We start from the raw sequence: 27,069 nt of genomic DNA on the forward strand, positions 1-27,069 counted from the left end.
CATGAGGGAGATGTTTGACTATTTGTAAGTACCCAGGAATTAATATTGGTAAACATCGGTAAGCTATAATAGTATTCCACGAGACGGGATACTGATAATTTGGCTCTTTGGGGTCAGACAAGTGACTTGTTATTACGTGTATTCAAATCTCGATGAGGTTCAAAATGGTAAGAAACAAAATGGGAAAATAAACGCTTCTCTATAGGGAAGGAAAAAGTGTGTGGGTACCAGGTATGGGTCAAATATTAGCATCCCCTGTGCGGTAGAGGAGATTCCCCTTAATGCTTGATAATAGCTCTGCAGTCATGAATAAAGAGTTAGTTTTGAGGAAGCACATATTTAATAGGTTTTTTTTCCTTGATCATGTTTTATACATTCTCTCTGGTTAATTAATGCATATGTAACATATCTATATTTAATGGATTAAAACTGCTAAATAATTAAGCTAGGCGCTGGGTGACGTACTCACTTGGAGGACAAATGCTATAGAGAGACTTTTATCTTGAAGTCAGTCTACGTAGAACTGATTACAACTCCATCAAATTGAAATGGCCTTTTTTGGGATGGACCTATTACCAATTCATAATTTATCATTTCCCAAGGTAACTGTTTCCAGACCTTCTTTCCTGTATGAACCTGTACTGTGGATGAGGTTCGCTTGGGGGACCTACTCTGGTGGTCATCCTGAGGTGCCGTGTAGGTAGGGATACCCCTCATGCCATCCCTGTCTGTTAGAGTCTGAATGTTAGAGTCTGTAAACAAGTCTGGATGGCGCCTGGCAAAATGCCAGAGGGAGTGGTTTGTGAAGTAACACCAGCGAGCCATTAAGTGTGGAGATTCCTTATTGGTTGACTGATGTATCTAGTTTATGCTAATTAGATAAGCTGTGTGGAATGTATAAATACTGCTCCTGTCCTGCAATAAACGGCTCCTTCTCCTGCTGTATCAATCTACACAAGTTGCTCGTCACCCCCCGGTTATTTTGCTGCAGCCGGACTGCGGCACCTGTCTTCACTCCTGAGGGTATAATGGAATTGGAGTGAAGACAATCTTGGAATCCAGGGAAACTTGAATCTTCTATGGACAACTTAAAATGTAGTGATAATTGTGGCAGTCCAGTACTTTGTGGCTAAAAAAGAAAACTTTGCTGTTCTTTCTACGCCTGGGTACTATTTGTGTCCCCTGAGATGACCGTGCAGGTGACTGCGATTGCTGATCCAATTGCCAATTTGAAGTCCTCTGTCATACTGGTCCTACGGTGCTCAGGGTGCATGGATAACGATGATGGAGAAGATATCTAAGGTCTCAAAGCAGTCTGAGGCAGGGCTTCGAGGACCTGTAACTGACTGAAGGAGTGTTCTCCAGGAAACATCTAGAAGAGAAGGCAGAATAGGGAAGTGGAGGAGCTGAGAAGTGGGTCTCAGATACAGTCTAGTCTGGGCCTCGTCACCAAGAGAGGTTTTTAAAACATGAACTGCATCTCAGAGCAAAGTGAAGAGGCTGGCCTTATTTAAATATCTTCATCGGCGGGTCCTCGGGCTGCCTCTTTGGTGGTGGAGGTGGAGGAGGTAGGAGGAGGGAGAGAGGGTGAGACCAAGCCTTCCGAAGTCAGGTTCCCAGAGAAGGAGGCAGTTGGGTTGGCAAATGTCCACCATTTACAGCCCCGGGGGAGAGTAGAGAGGATCTGTATGAAAGTATTGGTGACTTCTCTACAGAGAAGTGATTGTGACCGCCAAGATCTTGGGTACTTTTTCCAACTTACCTGGGTCACAAAAGGTACCATAACAACTGGGCAATTTTCATTTCACAATGGGATGAGCTATCTCTAAGAGCCAGAGGGCATCTGCTGGATTTTTGAATATGACCTGACTTGACTATATATGGTGCAGAAGTAACTGTGTCTTGAGAAAATTCTTTTTTCTTTTTTATTTAATTGACACATCTGTAGAAACATAAAAATTGTACACATCAGTGGGTTACTGTGTGACCTTTCAAGGTTTGCGTACTTTGTAGTCTATAGTGTTTAAATCAGGTTAAACGTATCTACATCTGGAAACATTTAGCATTTCTTCATGGCAAAACCTTTAATAACCTGCCCTCCATCTTTCTGAGATGCACAGTACGCGGTCTTGCACATAGTAGCCCTTCTTTGCCGCGGGACATCAGGATTTCTTCTGTCCAACTGTGATGTACTGCCCATTGATCAATCTTTCCCTATCTCTCCCGCCTTTCCATTCTCCTCTGCCTCTGATAACCACCATCGCACTGTGTCCTGAGGACGTTTTATGTAATGGTTTAGTATTAAGCGATTCTCCCAGCCTGCATGGTAGAGGGCATCTGACCCTGGCCGGGCACTGGAATAGCATCGAGTAACTCATGTTCCAATTAAAGTGAGGTGCAGGGTTGAGCAATTATCCAGTTAATCTGGCATTTATCCAGATGATTGGCTCCCAAATTAGAAAACCATTAAGGCTAAACTCAGAGTTATTTCAGAGGGACTTTCACAAGTGCTCATCTGCGTCGGAGTCTGATTTCTCAGCTGCCTCGTTGAGCCAGATTACAAAATAATCAAATGGGCTGAGTGTGATCAGCATCTAATGAGAGGACAAATGCTTTTCTTCCCCAAATGTAGTCATTGAGGCAGAACCTTTACTTAAATCATCAGGAAGAGGTGAGCTATGCGCTTGGATCTTAAATTCCCTTACCAGTAGAATGAGGAATGCCCTATGCAAATCTAAAAGTGTTTGTAGCTCTACAGAAAGTTTTTGCTGTGGTTAATGATTATTCGTACCCCAAACCTGAATTGCACGTAGCTGCAGAATCACCAGTATATCCCATTTCTATAATTCTCAAATTCTGCTGTAGATTGTATTCTTCCGGGGAAATTTTTAATATTCTGATTCCGTACCATATTCCATTGTCAACTAATCCCATCTCTAAGCCTGGGACCCAGGGATTAGTCCTTAGAAGTGTCCCACATGTGGCTCCAATGAACGGCACTATTTAGGAACTACGGATGTATTGAATCAGATCAGAAGGTCATTGAATTTGCCTAAAGGATCAATTCTTAAACTTGACCATGCATCAGATCACCTACAGAACACGCTAAGACAGATTGCTGAGTCCTCTCCGAGGATTTCTGTGATGGTCATTCTGAAATGAGACCTCAGAATTTGCATTTCTAATAGATTGCCAGGTGATACTAGCCCAAGTGCTAGTCCAAGAGAACCACTCTCCTAAAATAGGAAATCTGTTCTGTCCAGAATGTTCTTGTAAACTTGAACATACTCTACCTACTGAAAATTCTTATGAGGATCCAAACTCTGAGCCAGAAGTCCCCCCCATATGAGGGAAATATCAGGAATCAAAATGGCGGCATGGCTCCATGCACCATTTCACCAAGTCAGGAACTAGCAATGGGCACATGGGGTGGCTTTATAGACTACCACATGAGGATTGTGCTGAGGTATTATGTGGTGTGGCTCTGGTCACTTAAGCCAGTGGGGGACATGGGAAACAGATAAATCAGTATTATGATAATTACTTTCCCCCCAAAAATGCCATGAGTTACAAGTTTAAATAGTAACTCAGAAACACAGCCAAGGCATCTCTGAGTATTGATGGACGCACAGTGTCCTATAACCAAACTCTTTGTGAAGGTATTCTCCATCTTGAAATTCATAATCCTTTACATGAAGAGATTTCCAGTAAATTACTCCTAAAATGTAAAACCCTGCTCTCAAGAGCAGAAAAATTCCGCTCTTTGAGCACACAACCTTTATCAGGCAATAAGAAATGTGCTCTCCCCACCTCCTCACCATATTGCCCTGTAGCTATTTTTCCTTCCAGAAATCCAGGGTTAATTTAATTCTGTTGTATGAATGCTAGCAAGATTGTTTCCTGCCTTTCCTCTATTTGACTTCTACCATATTTTAAGTGTATTTATTTCTTTACATCTTTCACTATTATCCACCTCAAGTATCTTTAAATTAGTGAATAAATTAAATGAAATGAAGTAATTATTTTTTCCCCCTCTACCTCCCTCTGGCAGCAAATTAATTACATTTTGGTAGTCTGTCCTAGGGGTGTATGAGAATTGACATTCAGGAAGATTTATAAGCAAATGTCAGCAAGACTGCAGACTGGGAAGCCCCAGACCCTCTTTCCTCAGTGGAGATACTGACTTCACCACAATCCACACACCTTTGTGAGACCAATTAGGAGATTTCTGCATTGTAGTCAAGGATAAATCCAAGCACCTCAAGGCACAGAGGAAAATGATGGCACTTAATTCTACAGCACCTCCTTCCTCCCCAAAATAACATCAGGAGAATACTCCCAACTCCTGACTTTTCCCTCGGAGAGAAAGTGAAGAATGGCAAGTGCATCCAACATTGTGACTTGGAGGGGGCTGGAACTGTCAAAGAGAGTGGTTTCTTTCTGTACCTAAATCTAAGTGTTAACAGAAACATCAGGTAGGAAGGACACTGAGGAAAAAAAAAAAAAAACGCTATTGCCCCAGCTTGGTTGGCATCAGACTCAGCTAGCTGTACAACACACACTACGGGGAACTCTGGTGCCACAACTTGCTTACAGCAAGAGAGGACACAATAACTCATAAAGACACTCAAGGGAGCTGCTGAGAAAGAAACAGGCAGACCTCTTCAGGAAATGACACATAAAACCCCAGAGAGGACTCATCCCTAGAAAAGGCTTAAGAAAGTCTCCAGAAACTCTGGCTGGGGCAATTGGTGAAATTCCTCTCTGTAGGAAACCACATCACAAAGACTGGGAGAGCTGTCGGGGTTTTCATATGCCACAGTCCAAACAGAAGACAAGAAATCATACATGGGAAAAAAAAAATAGCCTTTTCAAAGGAGCCGTTGAAATCTCTAGAAATTCTAAAGAAACTGAAACACATCGATGACCCAAGAATTTACATGAGTGATCATTTGGAGGCTGAATAAATTTTTCTTAACAAAGCAAAGATAACAAAATTAAATTAGGAAATTGATGCATGGACAGAAGGAGAGTACCAGCAGACGCAGAAGATGAAGAACCTCTGCTGAGCCTGAAAGTCTGGTGCTGAAGAATACAATAACTGAATTGAAAAATCCACTTGAGGGTTCAATAGCCAGCAGAAGAAATAATCAGCAAAATTAAAGATGAATGAACATTAGAAATTATTGAGGCAGAGGAACAGAAAAGGAAGGAAAGAAGGGAGGGAGGGAGGAAGAAAGTAAAGTGAGTGAAGCCTACAGGACTTATGGTACAACATCTAGTAGGACAATATACATATTATGTAATTCACAGAAGGAAAAGAGAAACAAAAGAGGCAAAGAGCCTATTGGAATAAATAATGGCCGAAATTTTCCTCAAATACCAGGGGGAAATTAATTTACAGATTTAAGAAGTTCAACTGCCATTGATGTGACTCCAAAGAGGTATACACTGAAACACGCTATAATCATTCTATCAAAATTCAGAGACAACTGATATGTGAATGCTAACAGTAAGTGGAGAGAGGGAAGAATACAGATTCATCTGTTAGACAAAGGAGAATGAAGGGAAGGGAGGGGAACAGGAATAGGAAACACAGTGGAATGAATCGGACATGACTTTCCTGTGTTCGTATATGAATACACAATCAGTGTAACGACACATCATGTACAACCACAAGAATGGCATCCTAATTAGAATAAGTTATACTCTATGTGTATATAATATGTCAAAATACACTCTACTGTCATGTATCTCTAAAAGCAACAAAGTGAAAAAATAAATAAATTCAGAGACAATAAGAGACTATTTGAGACAGCGAGAAAAAAGGAGATTGAAGTAATAATTAAAACCTTTCAAACAAACAAACCCAGGACCAGATGCTTCACTGGAGAATTCTACCAAATATTTAAAGAAGAACTAACACCTGTTTTCCTCTGCCCTGTCATATAATTGAAGAAGAGAGAATACATCTAGCCTATAAGCTCAGCACAGTCTGCATTAACCTGTTACCATGGCCAGAAGATGACACTAGAAAACTACAGATCAGTATCCCTGAGGAATATTGATGTAAAAGTCCTCATCAAAACTCTTCAGTTCCATTCAGCAAACTGAGGTCAATAGAACAGCTAAAGGATTATCTATCATACCCAAGTGGAATTTATACCTGGAATGCAAAGATGGTTCAATATATGAAAAAATCAATGTTACATATCACATTAATGGAATAAAGAGTAAAAATAAAAAAAACAACCAAATGATTATCTCAATTGATGAAGAGGAAAAGTATTCAACAAACTTAAGCACCAAAACACTAAAGAAACTGAGAATAGAAGGAAGGTGCTCAACATCATGAATACCATATGGGAAAAACTCATAGCAAGCATCACATTCAATAATGAAAATTGAAAGCTGCTCTACTCAGATTAGGAAAAAGGAAAGGGTGCCCATTCTTACCATGACTGTTTGACCAGTACTGGAAATGCTAGACCAAGCAATTAGATGAGAAAAGGAAATGTCCTTAAAACTGGAGAGGGAATATGGTGAAATTAACTACAAACAAGATCATGCAGATGACAAGGTCTTACATGTAGAAAACTCTAAAGTATCTATAACCAAACTCTTCAATGAACAAGTGGTTTCAGAAAAGCAGCAGGATATACCCTAAAACAAGGGGCATTTCTGTACTCTAACAATAACCAACCCAAAAAGGAATGTGCTGAAACTGTGCTGGTCACAATAGCATCCAAAATAATAAAACTGAGGAATAAGCTTAATTATGAAACCAAAGAGGGCTGGGGTTGTGGCTCAGCGGTAGAGTGCCCACCTATAATGTGTGAGGCACCAGATTCGATCCTCAGCACTATCTATAAATAATTAAAATGAAATCACTGTGTCCATTTACAACTAAAAAATATATTTTAAAAAAGAAAAGAAAAGAAAATCTTGAACACTGAGAACTCCATCATGTTGCAAAAAAAAATAAAAAGACATGCTACAAATGGAAAGGCATCCCTTGTTTGTGGATTGGAAGACCCAATGTTATTAAAATGCCCATTCTGTCTCTAATCATCTACTGATTGAATGCAATTTCTATGAAAATCCCAAGGCCATTTTGTTTTTCAGAAATATACATATACACATGGCTGGATAGATGATAGATATACAGATAGATAGATAAGAATCTCCAGGGGCTCACAAATAACCACACAACATTGAAGAAAACACAAAGTTGGAAGCCTCCCATTTCCTGATTCCAAAACACCCAACATAGCATCAGAGATTAAGACTGTGTATTACGGGCATTAAGACAGCTGTGTAGACAGAGAAACTGAAGTCAGAGCCCAGAAAGAAGTAAATGGTTTAGATTTGAGGTTTCCCCAGAAGTTCATATGTGAGGCGATGCAAGAATTTTCAGAGGCACAATGATTAGATTATGAGAGTGACACAGTGACATGAAGCTGATTAAAACAGCATATGTGGTCAAACATTGTTTATCAGGGGTGCCAAAACTACTCCTGGTGCAAAATCAGTCTCTTCAACAAACGGTGTTAGGGAACGTGGATCGTCGCATGCAAAAGAGTGAACCCTTTACCTTGTACTGCACACAAAGAAAAGATGCAACATAGGTGAGACACCTAAAGAAAAGACCCCAAACTATACATTTCTAGGGGAAAAAAAATATACCTTCAAGATATTGAACCTGTCAATCATTTTTTAGACATGACACCAAAAGCACAGGCTACAAAAGCCTAAAATAGACACATGGAACTACATCAGACTTAGGAACTTCTGTGCAAGTTAGCAAGCAATCAGCAGAGGGAAAACATAGTCCGTGGGATGGGACCGTGTATTTTTGAGCCATATGTCTGGTAAGGGGTTCAGGTTCAGGGTAGGCCAAGAACTATATAATTCAACAACAAGAGAAAACAACCCAATTAAAAGCAAACAGGGGACTTGCAGGGGTGTTTCTCCAAATAAAATATATAAAGGGTCAACAAACCTAGGAAAAGACGTTCCACCTCACTAATAGATAGGGAAATGCAGATCAAAATCATGATGAGATTTCACCCCATTCGTTCTAGGTTGGTGCTATTAAAAACACACACACACATGCACACTAGCAAATACTTGTAAGGATATGGGGCGAATTGGAAGCCTTGTAATCTGCAGAAATAGCTCAGTTGGAAGGGCATTAGACTGAAGCAGGTGGAGCCCTTGTGCACTGTTGGTGGATCGTCAAGATTGATGCTGCTGTGGAAAGCAACGTAACACCTCCTCTGACAATTTAAAATAATTACCATGTGGTCCCCCTTCTTGGTATATATCCAAAATAATTGTAAACAATATCCTAAACAGATATTTTACACAGCTGTGTTCATTGCAGCTTTGTTCCCAATAACCAAGAGGTGGAAGCAGCTTAAATGCCCATAGACAGATGAATGGGTAAAATGTGGTGGAATATTACTCAGGCTTAAAAAGGAGATCCCGTCATGTGCTACAACGTGAAGGAGCGTTGAGGACACAGTGCTAAGTGAAATAAGCCAGTCACAGAGAAGCAAATGCTACATGATGCCACTTAGTGAGGCACCATGTAAAAAATAATAACAAAGTAATCAGACGTGAGGCCAGAGATTCTGTGTCTTTAATGAGATCCTAGGTGACACCAGTATTTCTTCTCCAGGGGGAGTCACATTTGCAGTAGCAAAATTTTTTAAGTGTCAAAAAATCCTGGGTCTCTCCCGTGTTAGGAGTTCAGGAGTATGTTCAGCTAAGGAGCTTCTCCAGGTGGATCTTATGAGCAGTTAAATTAAGGAAGTTGATCTCTGTCCCCTTGGTTGTTTCGATACCCAAGAGCACCACAGAAAAGCGAGAATTGGAAAAAGCTCTGTCGGTCACCAGAGCCAGTTTTCACCAGAACCCAAACATTGACGGCCACAAACACTCCGATCTCTTTTCTTTTCCAACATGGGAAAACCGTAGCTTCTCTGGGCTCCTAATGAATTTCATGCTTTTAATCAAATCTTTTGATCCTGGTTGAAAATCAACATGAAGGCAAAATATGTGCTGTCTTTGTCTGCACAATATGTATCTGGCTCCTTATTGAAGGATCCTGATGGGCAAGAGATTGCTGAGACGTAACTACAGCGCCTCTGTGTTGCAGTATGTTCTGGCAAGGATACGTGTGTAGGGCAGAGCACGAATTAGCTGAAGCTCTAAACTGCTGTGATCCCTTGATACACAACTTGGAGGCAGCAGATTCTTTGAACAACATAAAGTCACCAAAGAAGTGAAAAGAAATTGAAGTTCTTATCTTCTCAACACTGGGCCCAGGGTTGGGAGCACCTAGAGATGATAAAAGTTGACCATGATACTTTGGTGTGGAGTAAGGCCCAAGTCGAGGCCAAGCTAAATATCCAGGGCCTGTTTGGCTCCGTTTCCTTCCCCTAAATGTGTGCGTTCGGGACAGTGGTGGCAACAGCAATGGCTCAATTCAGCGTCCAACGACTTCATGTTGGTAAATTGTAAATCAGCCCTGATGGGACTGTTGACACCACAGAAACTGGCAAGCTCTACAAACCAATTTTTGTTTTCTTGTTTTGTTTAGGGAACCCGTTATTAAACATCTACCCGTTCAGATCGTTTCCAAGCATAAATAGCCCAGATGCTAAATCTCGGGAGATGGTGCTTCAATAGGCTGAGGTCCAACTTCAGAGAGGATCCAGGGTCCTCTGCACGGACCAGGAATTTCAAGAAGCCCGTTCCAACCCTGCTGGTGGGGAAGAAAGGGATGCGGTACCCAAGCAAACAATCACGGGAACGTTATTTCCTGTTTTAAACAGAATCCCTGAGTTCTCTCCTGTAGGAACATACAATAGTTCGACAAACATTAATTAAATATCTACTTTGTGTGAAGTAGGTATCTGTGCTAGGTCCATGCAGATGACACTTTTGCCAACTTGGAGAAACTAATGGTCTAATAAGAGCAAGAGTGACCATTTATTAACCACTGGTTTTTAGGATTCTTACTGCCAGGCTGTCTCCTGTTCATTCAGCAAAAACTGCTATCACATAACAAAGTGACTCGTAATCCGATATGACACTGCAGTCCTACACACTTCTTGCCTGACTAAGGACATGGATTTGTATAAGGGATCAGGACACTGTGCCCGATACAGTGAGATGTCACTAATGTGGATTGATGGAAGAAGGTCAATGCAATTATTACAGATTTTTTTTTTTGAAATGCATATTCTCTTTATATAGATAGGATAGGTCAAGGGCGGCTTGCAAGGGTTTAGAAGCTAAAGCCCTCCTTATAATACTTTAAGAATGCTTTTTCACCAGCATGTCCACTATTGTATGGTGGTTTAAAATAGCTTTGAGGTGTTTTTTCCTGGAATCAGAAAGTTTCTACCATGTTTACATGATTCATTTTTTTTTTTTTTGGCTTTCTGAATCTTTCATGAAAATGAAAGGGCTATGCATGATCCTACTTGGCAGAGAAGGCATGGAGAGATGGTGAGATGGTATCTGTGCTCTAAAGAGCAGTTATTATAGAGCCGAAAATGCCAAAATTTAGAGGTAGTTCATATTCACAATAGGATATATTTCTCAGCCATTAAAAGGAACTGTGGATACACTCAACAACTTGGACATATCCTAAGAGCATCATGCTTACTGGGGGGAAAAAAATCCCGTAAGTCACCTATTATATGATTCCATTTATGTACATAATATTCTTCAAAATAACAGCGGTGCAGAGATGCAGAGATTCATCGTTTCCAGGGATCCGGGGTGATAGACAGGAAATGCCAGGTGTGACTTTTAAGCACTAGGAAGATCTTTGTTACAAACTCTTTCTGGTGCTTATTGAAATCGACATATATGATTAAATAACACGGAACTACAAACACCCTTCATACCAGTGGTCAGTTGCCTTAGCTGGACATCGTGCCCTACTTACTTAAGATGCAATCATTGGGGTCCTGTGATTGCATCTTAACTGGGTGAAGGACAGACAGAACCTCTCCGTATTCTTCTTTATCAATCCATAATTATTTCAAAACACAAAGTCTTCTTTTTTTCCAAACAACTCTTTTCCAGCACGGATGTCCTCTGTGGCTGGTGATGGAAGGATAGCGTAGTAATGGAAATCATGGGCAAGAAAGGTTAAAAAGTACTCATGAAACATCACGCTAAGTTCTTTACATATGCAACATAGATTCTTTCATTCACTCCCCCAAACAACCTCATGACTGCAATTATTGTTTCTTTCTGTAAATGATGTTTTTCTCACCCAAAGGGAGTAGGGTTCCGTAAATGCAAGAGCTGTCATGATAGTTAAGGGTTATTAGGGTCTCGGGAAATGGGGCATTCACTGAATTTTAGAGTATGGGTTTTGGGAACATTAGAAGGGACACATCATGCTCACAGTGGAATGAAAAAAATCATCATGTTCAGAGCTTTCCTGGGTGTCTCCTTATGATTCTTGATGAGGGAGAAGAGATTTTTTGAATTCATCGCCCTGCAATGGTGGACCCAGAGAGAAGACATTTTTCATTGCAGCGTGCTTTCAAGATCGCTCCCCAGGAAGCCAGGAGGGGTTTGGGCTTTTATAATCTGAGAGTGACATTCTCTTCTCAAAGGTGGAAAATCTGAACGGATGCATTCACTCCAGGCTGGGTTTTATGGAACGATGAGGTAATGGTTAAAGAAAAATGGGCCAAGATTCAAATCATGTGAAATTCTGAACTTCCAAAGGGCTGGCCTGAAGAGTCTCCACCAACTGGCAGGGCTCCCAGAACGTTTCTGGGGACCAACTGTGATAGAGCAGGCATGCCTTAATTGTCTTTTCCTTTTCAATAGCACAGAAAAACATGATCCTCGTGCATGCCTCAAATACAGCTGCCACTGGGCATCTAGTTAAAGAGTCAACATTCCACTCTGTCCCTTGGGAGGGGACACCGATGGAGGCACAGGCTGAACTAGTTTTTCCCACTTGCATTTCCCATGGACGAGAGGTCGCTTGGCATGACTGGTCCCCATCCCGAGGGAGAGGTGCCCTCTGGGAGTTCACCTGAGAAAAATCTGCCCTTTCAATTTAGCAGATGAAGATCCCCTCGTATTTGAGCTGCTCTCAAACTCTCAGATGGTCATCTTTTAAGCAAAAAAATAAGCAACGTGGTTTTGGCTCCACGGGGAAAGCACAAATAACCGGGGAGGGAGCAGACTTCGTGGATCCGCTGTGCCTTTTTGTTTGGCAGCAGAGTCAGGCATCGGATGGGCTCACTTTCTGGATCGGAAATGGCCACCAATGACCGGAAGGAGGTCTGCGTTGATATAGGTCACACACTGGAATGTGACTTAGCCATTGAAGACTTCAATGGGACGTGGGCATTCGGGGAAAAGGTTGCAAAAATTAGAAATTTGTTTTTACTGGGCAAGGACGGAGGGTCCAGAGTTTGGCAACCCTTGCTTATCTCTTCCTCCAGGGTCATTGAGAAAGGACATATTGGGAACAGATCCATGCTTTTCCTTTTCCCAGAGATTATCTTGTTATTGGGCTGATGTTTGCTTCCTTCCCAGGGGTTGCCTTGTCACTGGGAAAGGAGGTATTGGGAAAGGATTGATGTTACCAATGTTTTATCCTCTTCCTCCCTCCCTCTTCCCAGGCCACAGCGTTTAGGAGGTTGTCATTTCTGTATCCTTCACATTGGACCTTTTTGTTTTTTCTTTTTCTGATCCCTTAGGAATTTACTGACGTATTTCTCACATTCCCTATGCAAGGCAGCCAGGGGTAGGTTCTAATAGTGCACCGCTGGGAATCTTACCAATAACTCCTTAAATGACATCTCTGTGAACATCAAACTTCTCAGGCCCATTTCACTTTTCCTTCAAGTACCTCCTGGATCCAGGTTGAGGGATCAGAGTAAATATAGGGCACCAGGAAGAAAAAAGCACCAGCCTCCAAGCTGGGCAGCCATCTGAGGTGAAAAATGTGGTCACAAAATGGCGGAATGTAAGGAAGCCCATGAAGGTCAAATATTCAGAACCTGAGGACGCTCCAGTGATTTTACCCTAGAATGGTGACAGCTGGTAGATTTGCAGGATTAGATAATACCAGGAGCCAGGTCATCAAATGGAGTAACCAAAAGGAAATGATTTAATGTACAATTCCATTTTTTATTGGTGGAAGATGTTCAAGTCAGTCTTATCTCTGGGATATCCAGAAGTTAATATGTGCATAAATAATGTATTTAAAATACCTTTGAAACTTCGAAGGTGTTTGTTTTCTGCCTTCTGTGTGTCTCAGTTTGTTATTTCAAATCCTGCAGAAGCAATATATATATAGTTTTTTTTGACAAATACACCCATACATCGTGCACAGTTTGATTTATATAAACTCATTCCAAATGCAACAGCAGAATTCCTCCTGAACAGATGAAAAATATCTGCCTAGAGTGATAAAAATATGTGTGCAGAAAGATAGAGTTGTAAGAAGGGATTTTTTTATATGAGAAAGATTTGTAACTGTATTTCAAAAAATACCCTTTTAAAAAAACTTCTAGAAGACCTGATTTTTTTTTTCCAACATTTTTATGTCACTTCTGATGTTTACCTAAGCCGAGAAGTCTTTTCGGAAACACTTTTCTGTGACATTGTTTAGTTTATTTAGGATTCGTAAGTGGTGAATAATGTCAACATAGCATAAATGCTGGATTTATTTACAAGTATTTAGTAAATACTTAGTATTTAGTAAATATTTAACTAAGGGTTATTTACACAACCCACTAACAAATCAATATAGCTATCTAAGCAAGAAAAAAAAATCTTTCATTGCACATGAATTCTATTTACCCCACAGCAATCTTCTGCTTGTCAATTTGGCCATATAGATAATGAATTTGTTTATTTTTATGATACTGGGGATTGAACCTAGGGACTTTATCACTGAGCCACATCCCAGACTATTTTTGAAACAGGGTCTCACTAAATTGCATAGGGCCTCACTAAATTGCTGAGGCCAGCCTCAAACTTGTGATCCTCCTGCCTCAGCCTCCTGAGTTGCTGGGATTACAGGTGTGCACCACCATCCCCTGCTGACCACATGCTTCAATATTGCTGTTCCTATTGCATAGTTCTTCATCTGTCTGTGATTTGCACTTATTTCCTAGCTTAACAATCTCCACTCTTCCTCTTTCTTTCCTCCATCAATCTTTATTCACATGCACTTTATATTTTTGCAGTATTTGTTAGGAATGTAACTTGTGTTCTTAATCATGCTTTGTATTTAATCATACTTAATATTTATTCAGATGGTTATTCTTTTGTTGTCGTTTTTGTTACGTAAATAATCACATCTGCCCTGACTCTTTTTTCGTAGACCCTATTATTTTTATTTTGTGATTTTGCAGACCATGAGGAATGCACTATTGCTGTATAGCAGAAGCATCTCTACTTGCACTCTGCTTGTTAATGGCCTTTATCCCTGTAGAATTGGTCTCTGAGTTTTGAACTCATCTCATGAATCAGAGGCACCTTGGTTGAGAAATCAGTTGCCTACTGGATTCATTTATTTAATGGCACCTTCACATCGTAATGCCAGGCTCCTGGGTATCTGGGTAAATCCACTGTCCAGCTGCACAAAAGCACTTAATGAAAATGTAGCTTCTTCCAGTGAAGCTTGTTTTTATTCTTTTTAAATCGCCAGCTTATGATGCAGGTACGTTGAAGACACGGGCTCACATTTCCCACTCATATACATACATACAGGCTCACTCCCATTTTTCCTTTAATTAATCATTGGTTTGGACTTAAATGTTTACCTTCAAGGTGTCTTAAAAATCTTGAATTTCATCAGATCAACTGCAGGGAGGCAAAAAAAAATTTTCTTAAATAAGGTAAATTATGAAATTTAAATAAGATAAATCTGCCCACTGATTTCAAAATCCCTCCTCACCCACGAAGTCAATTAACTCAGAAGAAAATAGAGGTTTTTCAGAAGGTATCTTTTGTTTTATTTTTTTACAGTGAGGATACCGATGTCTATCTTTTGTCTTAGGAAGGCGTAATTTTTTTTCTTTAATATTATTTCCCTGTGACTTTATAACCGGTACCAACATGAGGGAATTTTTCAGAACACTCGTTGTAAGCCTGCAATACAGTTTTCTAAATGTCTGTGATCCAAGACTATTTTAGTGTCAGTTTTCTCATGGCCATGACCAAAAAACCTGACAAGAACAATTGTAGATGAGAAGTTTACTTGGCATTCACGGTTCCGGAAGTCTCTGTCTACACAGCCAGCCAGCTCCATGCTCTGGGCCCCAGAGAGGCAGAACATCATGGCGGAAGGGTGTGGTGGAGGAAAGTGGCTCCGCATGGGCCCACCAGGGAGCAGAGAGTTCTGCTCACCAGGGACAAAATATATACCACAAAGTCATGCCTTCAGGGACCCATCTCCTCCAGCCTCCCTCTACCTCCTGCAGTTACCACCGAGTTAATCCATATCAGTGGATTAATGCATTGATCAGGTTAAGGCTCTCATAACCCCAACACTTCTTAATTTTCTTGCATGGTCTCACACGTGGGCTTTGGGGGGACACCATACATCCAAGCCATAACAAAGACCAAGCTGTAATTTCCCCTAAATAGAGCAAGCATTGCATAAAGCTGAACAGAGCCCTGGGTTGTAAGAAGTGCCTGGAGGGTGGCCGTACAGATATTTCAGCACATTTTCTGTATATACACAGAGTGTAAGGGGACAGAGCACAGGTAGTGACTGTATCAGAGAGGCCATGTTCCAGCTCACACATCAAGAAAAATAAATAAATAAATAGATTTTTCTTGTTTTGTTTCTATCCCTTTTGCTTCTGTGAAATTTTTAAATTTTTGTTCTCTTGAATATGAATTTGTGAGCATGTTACTGGGAATTGGACCCAGGAGTGCCTTACCACTGAGCCACATCCGCAGCCCTTTTAATGTCTTATTTTGAGACGGGGTCTCACGAAGTTGCTGAGGCTGGCCTCAAACTTGAGATAGTCTTGCCTCAGCCTCCTGAGGGTCTGGGATTGCAAGTGCATGCCACCACTTCCAGCTAGAATACATTTAAAAAAAAAAAAAAGAATCCTCAATAGAGTAATAAGAACATTTTATATCAGGGAATATACCAGACCCATCAAGCTGTATTCATATAACTGCAGCATTTTAGCATATAGAAATTACAGCTTTTATTTTAATAAACGCATCAAAACGTAGGGTGCTCCTCCCTTTAGGACAAATTCAGCTTCCTGCCTTTGATGGACAAAGGAACAATAATTGCATCAGAGAAAGAAAAAGACCCCAGATTAATCTTGGTGCATTTTTTTTTCTTTTTCCCCTTGCAAAAGAATTCATTGTTTTATTCTCTATTTTGTCTTCCAGCAGCAGGTCCGGATTTCTCAAGAACACTCTTGAAGAGAGTCACTCTCGTCAAAGTGGGAGGGGAAGTGGTCATTGAGTGCAAGCCCAAAGCATCTCCAAAGCCTGTCTACACCTGGAAAAAGGGGAAGGACCTATTAAGAGAAAATGAAAGGTACTCTCTTGAAACGTTTGGAGCCTTTGGTTAACCTGTAGGAATCTCTTGTCTGCTCGTGAGAAGTGTGTGTGGGGGGGTATTTATTAGCTTTACTCCGGGGCCAAATGTTCATCAAAAGGCTGATGCTGTATAAGGGAGGAGGTAGATTCTTGGTTTCCTCCTTGATATCGGTCCTGCGTAGAACCCTCTCTGCAGAAAGAGAATGCACCATTCCCTGTGGAAACTTCCAGAACTGCCTGAAGGTAAGCTTAATGTTAGCCCAAGATCTCATTTGTGGATTTGCCCACTCTCTCGGCACCTGCTACTTCCTTTGAACAGAAGTCGAATGTGACAAAGAAGTTCAATTTTTCTTTGTATGGCAATCTTTCCAATATTTAGCAATCTTTCCAATATTTATCTATGTCTCATTAGTTTCCTTTTTTGAATTTATAAACATCTCTCATTCCAACCTTGACTTCTTATTATTTCGATGGAATCTTTTTTGAGACAACAGGTTTTCTTCCAATACCTAAACACGTCACACTTGCATTTTCTACGATCCATGGGCTGCATGTAGAAAGCATGTTGTTTATGTCCTTTAAACGGATGTGAGTTACTTGGAGTCTGACAGTCGGTCGTATCCATTGGCACACATTTCCAAGGCTTTTTCTCGGCTGTCAAGAAAAAGCCTATAACGTATCCCAGACCTTTGTCTGTAATTTATGCAATTTTTTAGAAAAATGCTAATTATGCAGGAGTCTGTTTGTCACCTATAAGACAGGATTTACCAGCTGTATACATAATGATTTTAATTGGTGCTGAAGGTCAAGTACTCAAGGATGCAATAAGGATGCCTATCAAAATGAGTGTGTCTACCCCTTACACCTGTACACCTTTGAATTTGCATATACAAATTAGATCATGGCGCTGATGAGGTTGTCCTGTTTAACGATTTTTATAAACAAACCCTGTATGGAATATACATGGTGAATCCACACCCATGTTAAATGCATAAGATGCATCCCTTTCTGATTCCTGGTATATCAAGAAACCAGCATAGGGCTGGGGACAGAGCCCAGTTGGTAGAGTGCCTGCCGTGCATGCACAAGGCCCTGGGTTCAATCCTCAGCACCACAAAGGAGGAGGAGGAGGAGGAGGAGGAGGAGGAGGAGGAGGAGGAGGAGGAGGAGGAGGAAACAGCATAGTTCACTGAATATTGATATTCAAATTTGAAGCCTAACCTGCTTACTGACAGCAAAATTTCATATTTTGCAAACTTAACCAACACATTCATTTCTATTTCATCTCATTTTTTTTCCCCAAAATGTGGGCCTGGGAGGTTACTTTTCTTCTATATTTTGAACATTGAAATATAACTTGTGTGTACCATATGCGTGACTTAGAACAAGGCTGTAGTTTTTGAATTTTTAATTTTAGGATGGCTTAAGGACACCATAGTAAGAAAATAGCGGTACAGGCAGTAAGTATGTCACAAACCCTGGATGAATGACGTTCATAGGATAGATCCATCAGGAGGGCCTAAGCTGTGTGGCTGCTAGATCGGCCCACAGTGGCCTCACACAAGGAAAGGTCAGAGGTCTGCTGACAGCTGCTGTCCCAGAGAGACACACCTGGTGGAGCAACACCCCCAGGAACATCTCCATTGCAGAAGGAAAAGGGCCTCCTATCCTCGGCTCTTAGAGTCTGCCTCCAAAGGCATCGCTTCACTTAGACTCAGGGCTGCGTTGGCCAAAACAGGTCACGTGGCCGTACAACACGGAAGAAAACTGCAATCTTGCTATATGCCTAGAAGGAAAGAGACAACCTAGTATCTTCTTTATTTGTTCTAATTAGCTGTCTGTGACAGTAGAATCCACATTGACACATCAGACCTAAATGGAGTATAACTTCTCATTCTTCTGGTTGTATGTGATGTAGACTTAGAACAGTCCTGTATCATGCACATAGGGTAATAATGTCCAATTATTACCTTGATTTCAATAATGTCCCCTGCCTTCAATCCCCTCTGCCTAATCCAAAGTAACTATTCTTCCTTAGCACCCACCCCCTCTTATTGTGAATTAGCATCTGCATCTCAGAGAAAACATTCGACCTTTGGTTTTTTTGAGGGTTGGCTTATTTTGTTTAGCATGATATTCTCCAGCTCCATCCATTTACCAGCAAATGCCATCATTTCATTCTTCTTTAAGGCTGAGTAATATTCCACTGTGTATATATTACCTGATTTTCTTTATCCATTTATCTGTTGAAGGGCACCAAGGTTGGTTCCATCGCTTAGCTACTGTGAATTGAGTTCCTATAAACATTGATGTGGCTACGTTACTGTAGTACGCTGATTTTAAGTCCTTTGGATACAAACAGGAGTGGGATAATGGGATCAAATGGTGGTTTCATTTCAGGTTTTCTGAGGAATCTCCATACTGCTTTCCAGAGTGGCTGCACCACTTTGCAGTCCCACCAGCAATGTATGAGTGTGCCTTTTCCCCCACGTCCTCACCGACATTCACTGTTGCTTGTATTCTTGACAATTGCCATTCTGACTGGAGTGAGATGAAATCGTAGAGTAGTTTTGATTTGCATTTCTCTGAATGTGAGAGATGTTGCACACTGTTTCATATATTTGACAACCTACCATCTTGAACAGGGTTGTTGGCTGCTTACCACTGCTGTAGCTTAACCATCGACACAAAGCCTGATTGAACTACCCTTGGGGAAGTAGAGTATGGGTATCAAGAATCCTATGGGAGAAATGAATTTACATATTCCCGCTGCTTGACTCCTCCCAAGCTGTTCTCTATTCAGTTTTTGTTGTTGATACTCTTGATTTGATTAACGGGGTTCAAATATGCTTCAACATTTACTTGACACTAAAAATATATTTAAACTTGAGGATACTCCCCTGTCATTACCCAATTCCTGCTACTTGTCATCTCCACCTCCAATGTCACCGGGTTAGTCCCAAAATGTCAATATTAGCACTGCTTTCTCCACGTGGCTGCTGTCTTCTCACGGCTCTGCTCTGCTCCTCTGCCTCACTTAGAGTGTATTGACCAAAGAGACCCAACTGGGTAATGGAAATGCTTTCAAAAACTGGCCAGGGTGGGACCTTAAAACGAAATGGCACAGACTTTAGTGAGTGTCCCATCAAGGAAGACACCTGCCACTCAGCCATACAGAGAGGCCAGTCTGGTGATTTTCCATCTTATTTTTCCAGAGAAGCTCGATGTCAGAACTTTCTTTGAAGTTCTAATTTTTAAAAAATAAAGAAATTGATTTGTTTGAGTATTTAAGGCAAATAGACTACGGACTAGGCATAATGTGGACTTGATCTCTGGATCAAGTTCACTCTTAGAAAGACATAAGCACGCTCGAACATTTCACAGTTTCCAAAAAGAGTAAAAAGAAAGGATTTTGCTCTTGTTTCCTCGGGAGTAGAGAAGGAATTCTGCTATTTTTCTGCCATTTTTTTTATACAGAAGAAAGAAAATTAAGTGGATGAGTCAATGAAAACCATCACATCGAATCATACACCACTGATTATTTTAGTCAGCTTTTTTTCATCGCAGTGACCAAAAAGAATCTGACAAGAGCAATTAGAGGAGGAAAAGTTGCTTTGGCTCTGATTTTAGAGGCCTAGATTGACAGATGGCTGACTCTGTAGCTCTGGACCCAAGGTAAGGCCGGACATCATGGTGGAAGGGCGTGGTGGAGGCCGGCGCTCAGGACACAGTGACCAGGAGAAAGAGAGTTCTGCACACCAGGAACAGAATGTAAATCCCAAAGACACACACACCCAGTGACCTGGCTCCTCCAACCACACCCTACCTGCCTACAGTTGCACTCAATTAATCCACATCAAGTGGATTAATGTGCTGATGAGGTGAAGGCTTTCGTGACCCAATCATCTCCCCCTCCATACTTTCTTGGGTTATCTCTCCCATGAGCTTTTGGAGGACGCCTCATATCGAACCCATGACACTGATTTAGACATGAACAGTTTCAGAGAAGATTGACACCGTAGTCCAAGACCAAGGGCACCCAGGGTTGAGTAATAGCTACTAATGCACTACCTGGTTAGCCTAAATGCTTTTTTGATGATATAAAAATATTAAATCAAAAGCACTGGTATAGCCCTGAGAAATAAAACCTTTTAATCAAGCATCTCTTTTTGTAATATTGTCCCTCGATTCTCTTTTGAAAGACTCGGCCAAACTCTACCTATAAATTGATCATTATTTCCAATGGTAACTCATTGTTCACAAATGAATTTGCACTAAAAGTATTAGAAGCAACATTTTAAAAACTCAGAAGTGTTTTTTTTTGTTTGTTTGTTTGTTTTTTGTTTTTTTATCTCATGATGATTCTGTAGTTAGCTCAGTGGATATAGACTCAGAAACGCTGATTTAATGTTAACCTGTTAAATTTTTTTAAATATATGTGTTTTTTTATGTTCCTGATGTGATTTTCTCTTTGTTTAGAACTTCAACACATATTCCCGATGGCATTATCTGTAGTAAGCCAAGCATGTTTTAAAAATATTTTTAACCGTAGATGGACACACAATATCTTTATTTATGTATGTATATATTTATTCATTTATTTATTTATTCATTCATTAATTTATTCATTCATTTATTTATTTTTATGTGGTGCTGAGGATCAAACCCAGGGCCTCACACGTGCTAGGCAAGTGCTCTACCTCTGAGCCACAACCCCAGCCCCTAAGCCAAATATCCTAATCAAAGATGAAAAATTCGAACAATTTTCAGAGCTTTGTGTAGGGTAGGGAGCACATCCATATCCATACAACACTTCTTGTTTTCCTGGGCTTTTACCCCAGGATCAGTGTGTAAGCAATATCAGACATGGGAACAGGAAGCCCCTGTCACCGAGCCCAGGTATTTTAGTTCTCAGGACAGATGTCTAGTCACCGTGAAAATAGTTCACATCATTTGGATGGAGCGAGCGCTTGAGTCTCCTAACTGGAAAAACGTTGATGATTCTATTTACTTTTCGTCTTTTAGACAGAAGGCCCTTGAGGCAAATAAGACTGGAGTTTCAGCTATATGGAAAGCATCCAAATACAGAAATCGCAGAAGAATTAATAAGAACCTAGAATCCTAGAATTGTTGAGTGGAATTATGACCACGGAGGAAGACCTCAACTCTAAACTGGCTTCGGTGTGAATCCTGGGGATTCCCGGGCTCACTTATCTGCTCAGGCCTGGGATGAGCTGCTCCTGTAGGTGTGTAAGGGCTCAAGGGCTCACACAGCACCCCGTGCTGGCCCTCTGTATTTCCCAAGGAATTGCAACAGTTCCAGAGGAGATTTTCTTTTTCTTTGTTGTTTTTAGATATCCATGACAGTAGGTTGTATTTGGACATATTACACATGCATGGAGTGCAACCCATTGCAATTTTGATCCCATTTTTGTGGTTGAACGTGCTGTGGAGTTACACCAGTCATGTATCTATATAAGAACATGGGAAGATTATGTCCAATTCATCCTTCTTCCCTTCATTCCCCGTTTTCTAATCCAATGAACTTCTCTTCTTCCCCTCCCTTGTTATAAGATAGCATCCATGTATCAGAGAGAACATTTGGCCTTTGGTTTTTCGGGACTGGCTTATTTCACTTAGCATGATATTCTCCAGTTCCATCTATCTACCTGCAAATGCCATGATTTCATTCTTCTTTAAGGCTGAGTAATATTCCATTGTGTATATATACCATATTTTCTTTATCCATTCATGTGTTGAAGGGCACCTAGGCTGGTTCCATAGCTTGGCTATTGTGAATTGAGCTGCTATAAACATTGATGTGGCTGTGTCCCTGTAGCACATATTACAGAGGAGTGGGATAGCTCGGTCAAAATGGTAGTTCCATCCCAAGTTTTCTGAGGAATCTCCTTTCTGCTTTCCAGAGTGGTTGCACCAATTTGCAGTCCCACCAGCAATGTATGAGAGTACCCTTTTCCCCACATCCTCGCCAGCATTTGTTGTTACTTGTATTCTTGATAATTTCCATTCAGACTGGAGTGAGATGAAATCTCAGTGTAGTTTTGATCTGCATTTCTCTAATTATCAGAGATGTTGAACATTTTTTCATTTATTTGTTGACCATTCCTCTTTCTTCTTCTGTGAAGGTCCTGTTCAGTTCCTTTGCCCGTTTATTGATTGGGTTATATATGTTTCTGGTGTTCAATAGTTTTTTTGAGTTCTTGGTATTCCCTGGAGATTAATGCTCTATCTGAGGTGCAGGTGGGAAAGATTTTCTCCTGTTCAGAAGAGACTTTCAGAGCACTGACATGCTTTGATCAGTGTCCCTCTCTAGACCACCCATCTTCAGGGGGCGTCTAGTTATCCAAGCACTGATTATGCAGAGGTAGGTCCTCCCATGCTCATCCTTGAGGGAGTGAACAGGGCAGAGGTTTTCCAAGAGAAGTCCAGGTGCTGTTACCAGAGGAGACAAGGCTCCCAGTGCTAAGTTCCCACCGATCCCATTTTCGTTCCAGGACTGGGATTCACACAGTGGATGGCTTTCATCCTCCCTTGGTTATTTCCAGTGACGTGGACCCTACTCATTGCTAGATGATGGTATTCCATTCAACTTACACTGATTTTTGGTTTTGCTTTCTGGCGTTAACCAACAAACCTAACCCCTTCCCTTTCTATATTTGTTAGGAGTCGCCCCAGCTCCAAAGACTAACTTCCCCATCCCCCAAGAAGAGCTGTCCAATGGTGAGCCCTGCTGGCTCACATGATCCTTACCCACCAATCAGACTAGCCCTGCTGGCTCACCTGATCTTTCCCCATCAATCAGACTAGCCCTGCTGGCTCAAATGATCCTTCCCCACCAATCAGACTAGCCCTGCTGGCTCACATGATCCTTACCCACCAATCAGACTAGCCCTGCTGGCTCACCTGATCCTTACCCACCAATCAGACTAGCCCTGCTGGCTCACCTGATCCTTACCCACCAATCAAAAAGCACCCCATGCCAACTGTCAAACCAGCCCGGCTCTATAAATATGCAGAGCTGTTCCTCAATAAATGGGCATTTTCTCCGATCGCAAGCCTTGATCGTTCTTTCAATATTAATCTATGCTCAAGTCCTCTTTTAATTCTTTTGCAAACCAGAATGTTCTGTGGGCTCCTGATATCCTTATTCTGATATTGTCTGATGTCTTCTCATTGTTCAGATCATGTTTATTTCAATGTCTTTCTCCCTTGTCCCCAAGAATGAAAGCAGTATTCATAAGGGAATAAATAATGTCATTCATCCACACGGAAAAGGATGGTCATCATTATTGTCCTATGGTACCTATAAAGGAAGAAAAAAATCACCTTCAGTGCCCTTAGATGAGCAAGGCTGGCAAGTATATGATGTCATAGAAGAACTACCTCCCCACCATGGTTAGTTAAAAAAATATCAGCCTTGGTGCTTGGAGGGGTACGTTTAGGTGTCTAGAAAACTGATTCCAGGGAAATATTTTACTTTCTACGGAAGCCAAAGGAATGAGTGAAATGTAACTCTAGTTAACAGTGAATGAATATTCCCTTATTCTTCCTCGTGCCTGAGAATTTCTCTCCTCCCTTTCAGAGGTTAGACTAATACCTCATGTCAGGCAAAGGGATGATAACTAGGTCTAGATATGCCACTGAACGTCTCAGAAGAGAATCTCAAATCGACAGCCTGCAGGTCACAGGCGAGGTCTCAGAAGAGCAGCCCAACTGTTGTGTCAAATTGGCCAAGTCCACTTCCATTCCAAAAGCCAAGCGTTCCTTGGGGACTTACCACCTGCTAACCCTGTGCTCGGCCCTGGGGAGAGACAGGAAAAGAAGACATAAACCGGGACCGCAGGATGTTCGCAGACTACCACCAGCACCCAGTGGCAAAAGAACAACAGAAAAGCCCCCATAATCCTGAGGGATGTGTTATAAAGATGAGATACGGAGCGGGAACCTTTACAAGATGCAGGGCAGCGGAGGCCTTGGGTTTGATGTCTTGAGAGTCTGAACTTGAGCCTGAAGACCCCCGAGAGAATTGGAGGACAGTACCCCAGGGACGACACAGCCGCGTGCATGCTGTGGGGAGATGGCTTCGTCTGCAGCACTGAGCAGGAATGACAGCGGGGTGCAGAGGTTGGGGGTGCAGAGAGGCCACCCGCAGGCAGGAGTCCTCCGGGAGAGCAATCCTAAGGAGTTGAGGGACAGCCACCTCCTGATCGTGAAGTGGAGGGACAGACGCACACGGGCTATGAAAGGCTATAAGGGACATGGGAAGGAGGTGGACTGAAAAATAGAGAGGAGAAACCGAAAATGACTCATGGTGACCCAACGTCACCAGCTGATTGATGGCGGTGTCATTTGCCACCATCATGAATATCAAAAGAACAAGTTGGGGGGCCAGGGTTGCGGCTCAGTGGCTGAGCACTGGCCTAGCACATGTGAGGCGCTGGGTTCGATCCTCAGCACCACATAAAAATAAATACATGAAATAAAGGCATTGTGTGTCCCTCTACAACTAAATATATATTATATATATATAAAATATATATATGTATTGTATACATTATATATCATTTGTATATTATATTTTAAATATATATGTAATATACATTATAATATAATTATATCATTATGTGTAATATTATATAATATAGTAGTCTATTATATAATATATAAATAAAATATATATGTGATCATATATGTTAATTAACATATTAATGTATATGTTAATATATGTTAATCAGCATATTAACATATATGTTAATATATTAGGGGGGAATCAGAAGGTTAATATTAACATGTTGAATTCCAGTGCCTGCAAGTAGCCATGTCACTTTAGTGAGAGGCCATTCTCGGGTCACCATGCTAGGGAAGCCTTTCCCCACTCCCTGATCTGAACAGGTAAATCTCCCCACTTGTCTCCCTGCTTTCTGGATTCTGGGCTACTTCCCACCATCTCACACCGCTGTCTGTCTTCCCCACCGTCCACTCAATCAGAATGTCAGTACTGAGGACAGAAGCTGGGCACCTATATGCAGATGTGCCTGTGCGGATTGGGGGTAGCCAGTGGAAATTTAGTATCTTACCGTCGTAGCTGTGGGAATTCTGAAATGGGTCTCATTGGGCCGAAGCCAGGGCCTCAGTAGGATCCTAGTCTTTCTACAGGCCGTAGCGGGGAGTCTGTTTCCAACATTTGCAGGTAACCCCCATCCCATGGCTGGTGGCCTTTCCCCCATCTTCCAAGCTCACAAAAGCAAACTGTCCTCCCACAGAAGGACTCTGACCCCCTTTTCTGCCTTCCCCTTCCATCTTGAAGGACCATGGTGACCATGGTGTGCTTTGCTGCATTCTGCAACACTTGGCATCTGCCTGGGATACAGTAAGTGCTCAATAAATGCGTGTCCAGCAGGAAATTCACAGATGCTGCTCTGAGTCTAGGAGTAGAGACACAGCTAGACTCCGTCAGTAGCTAAGAAGTCAGGGAGCCAGGCTCGGTGGTGCACGCCTGTCATCCCAGCAGCTCAGGAGGCTGGGGCAGGAGGATCATGAGTTCAAAGCCAGCCTCAGCAAAAGCAAGGCCCTAAGCAACTCAGTGAGGCCCTGCCTCTAAATAAAATACAAAATAGGGCTGGGGAGGTGGCTCAGTGGTTGAGTGCCCCTGAGTTCCATCCCTGGTACCCCCCCCCAAAAAAAAAATAAGTCATCAAGTGGACAAGTTCATGCAGACAGTCTTGTAGAACGAGGACATCTGTGGATCAAAGAAAGGTGCCCAGGTGCCCAGACGGACACACAGTTTTAGTCTGGCAGGGCCTGCATGGTCCCATCTAGCTCTCTGGGAAAAGATTCAACCCACCCAGGAGTAAGATTTCCCTTTTCTGTGTCTTGTCTGGAGACGTTGACATCTGCCTCTGAGGGGAAATTAGACCCTGGCCTTCACGGGCCTCTCTTCCCAAAGGCATTTGGAAGGATGTGGGAGTCCATGTAAGACCTGGTAGGAAATCCCAACCCAGGGCCTCAGGCGCCATGTTGGTGTGAAACCCAGGTCTTGGAGGCCTGCAAGGTGGGAGGCAGAGCAGTACCTGTGACGGCAGGTATTGGCCCCGAAGGCCTGCGGTGTCCTGCCGTGGAAGGGAAGCTCAGTGCCTGAGGCGTTGTGTTTCTCTTCCGGAGGCAGATTGTCTCTGTGTGTGCGCTCAATGAGAAACCTGCCCTCCGGATATCTCTTACAGTTTCTGCAGAGCTGTACAGCGCTGTTATTAGGAATTCTGCCCTGGGGAACAATTATGTCATTGCAATAATTAGAGGCAGTTCATCTCCATAATAATGGAAATCCTGCCTCGGAGGCAAAACTACCGGTGAAAACAACCCAAGCAAGCGTCATTGCTCCAGTTAGAATCCGTGGCCCTGCGTAGTGGTGGCACTCCGTCACTTTAATTCTGCACGTGCAGTTATGGAGATGAGAGTGTCTCCCACGCTCCACAT

At 41.9% G+C, this 27,069-nt stretch overlaps 1 protein-coding gene across 2 annotated transcripts in view; it reads left to right on the top strand.

Annotated features, from left to right (window-relative positions):
• Positions 1 to 27,069, top strand: part of Cntn4 (contactin 4) — a 432,714-nt gene that overhangs the window by 293,692 nt on the left and 111,953 nt on the right. For both annotated transcript variants that reach the window (XM_071605984.1, XM_071605985.1), the window contains exon 10: positions 16,423 to 16,573. In XM_071605984.1, the coding sequence (XP_071462085.1) occupies positions 16,423 to 16,573 (151 nt within the window). The remainder of the gene's footprint in view (positions 1 to 16,422; positions 16,574 to 27,069) is intronic.

This window comes from Marmota flaviventris, chromosome 20 (assembly GCF_047511675.1).
Source record: "Marmota flaviventris isolate mMarFla1 chromosome 20, mMarFla1.hap1, whole genome shotgun sequence".
NCBI classification, from domain to species: Eukaryota; Metazoa; Chordata; class Mammalia; order Rodentia; family Sciuridae; genus Marmota; species Marmota flaviventris.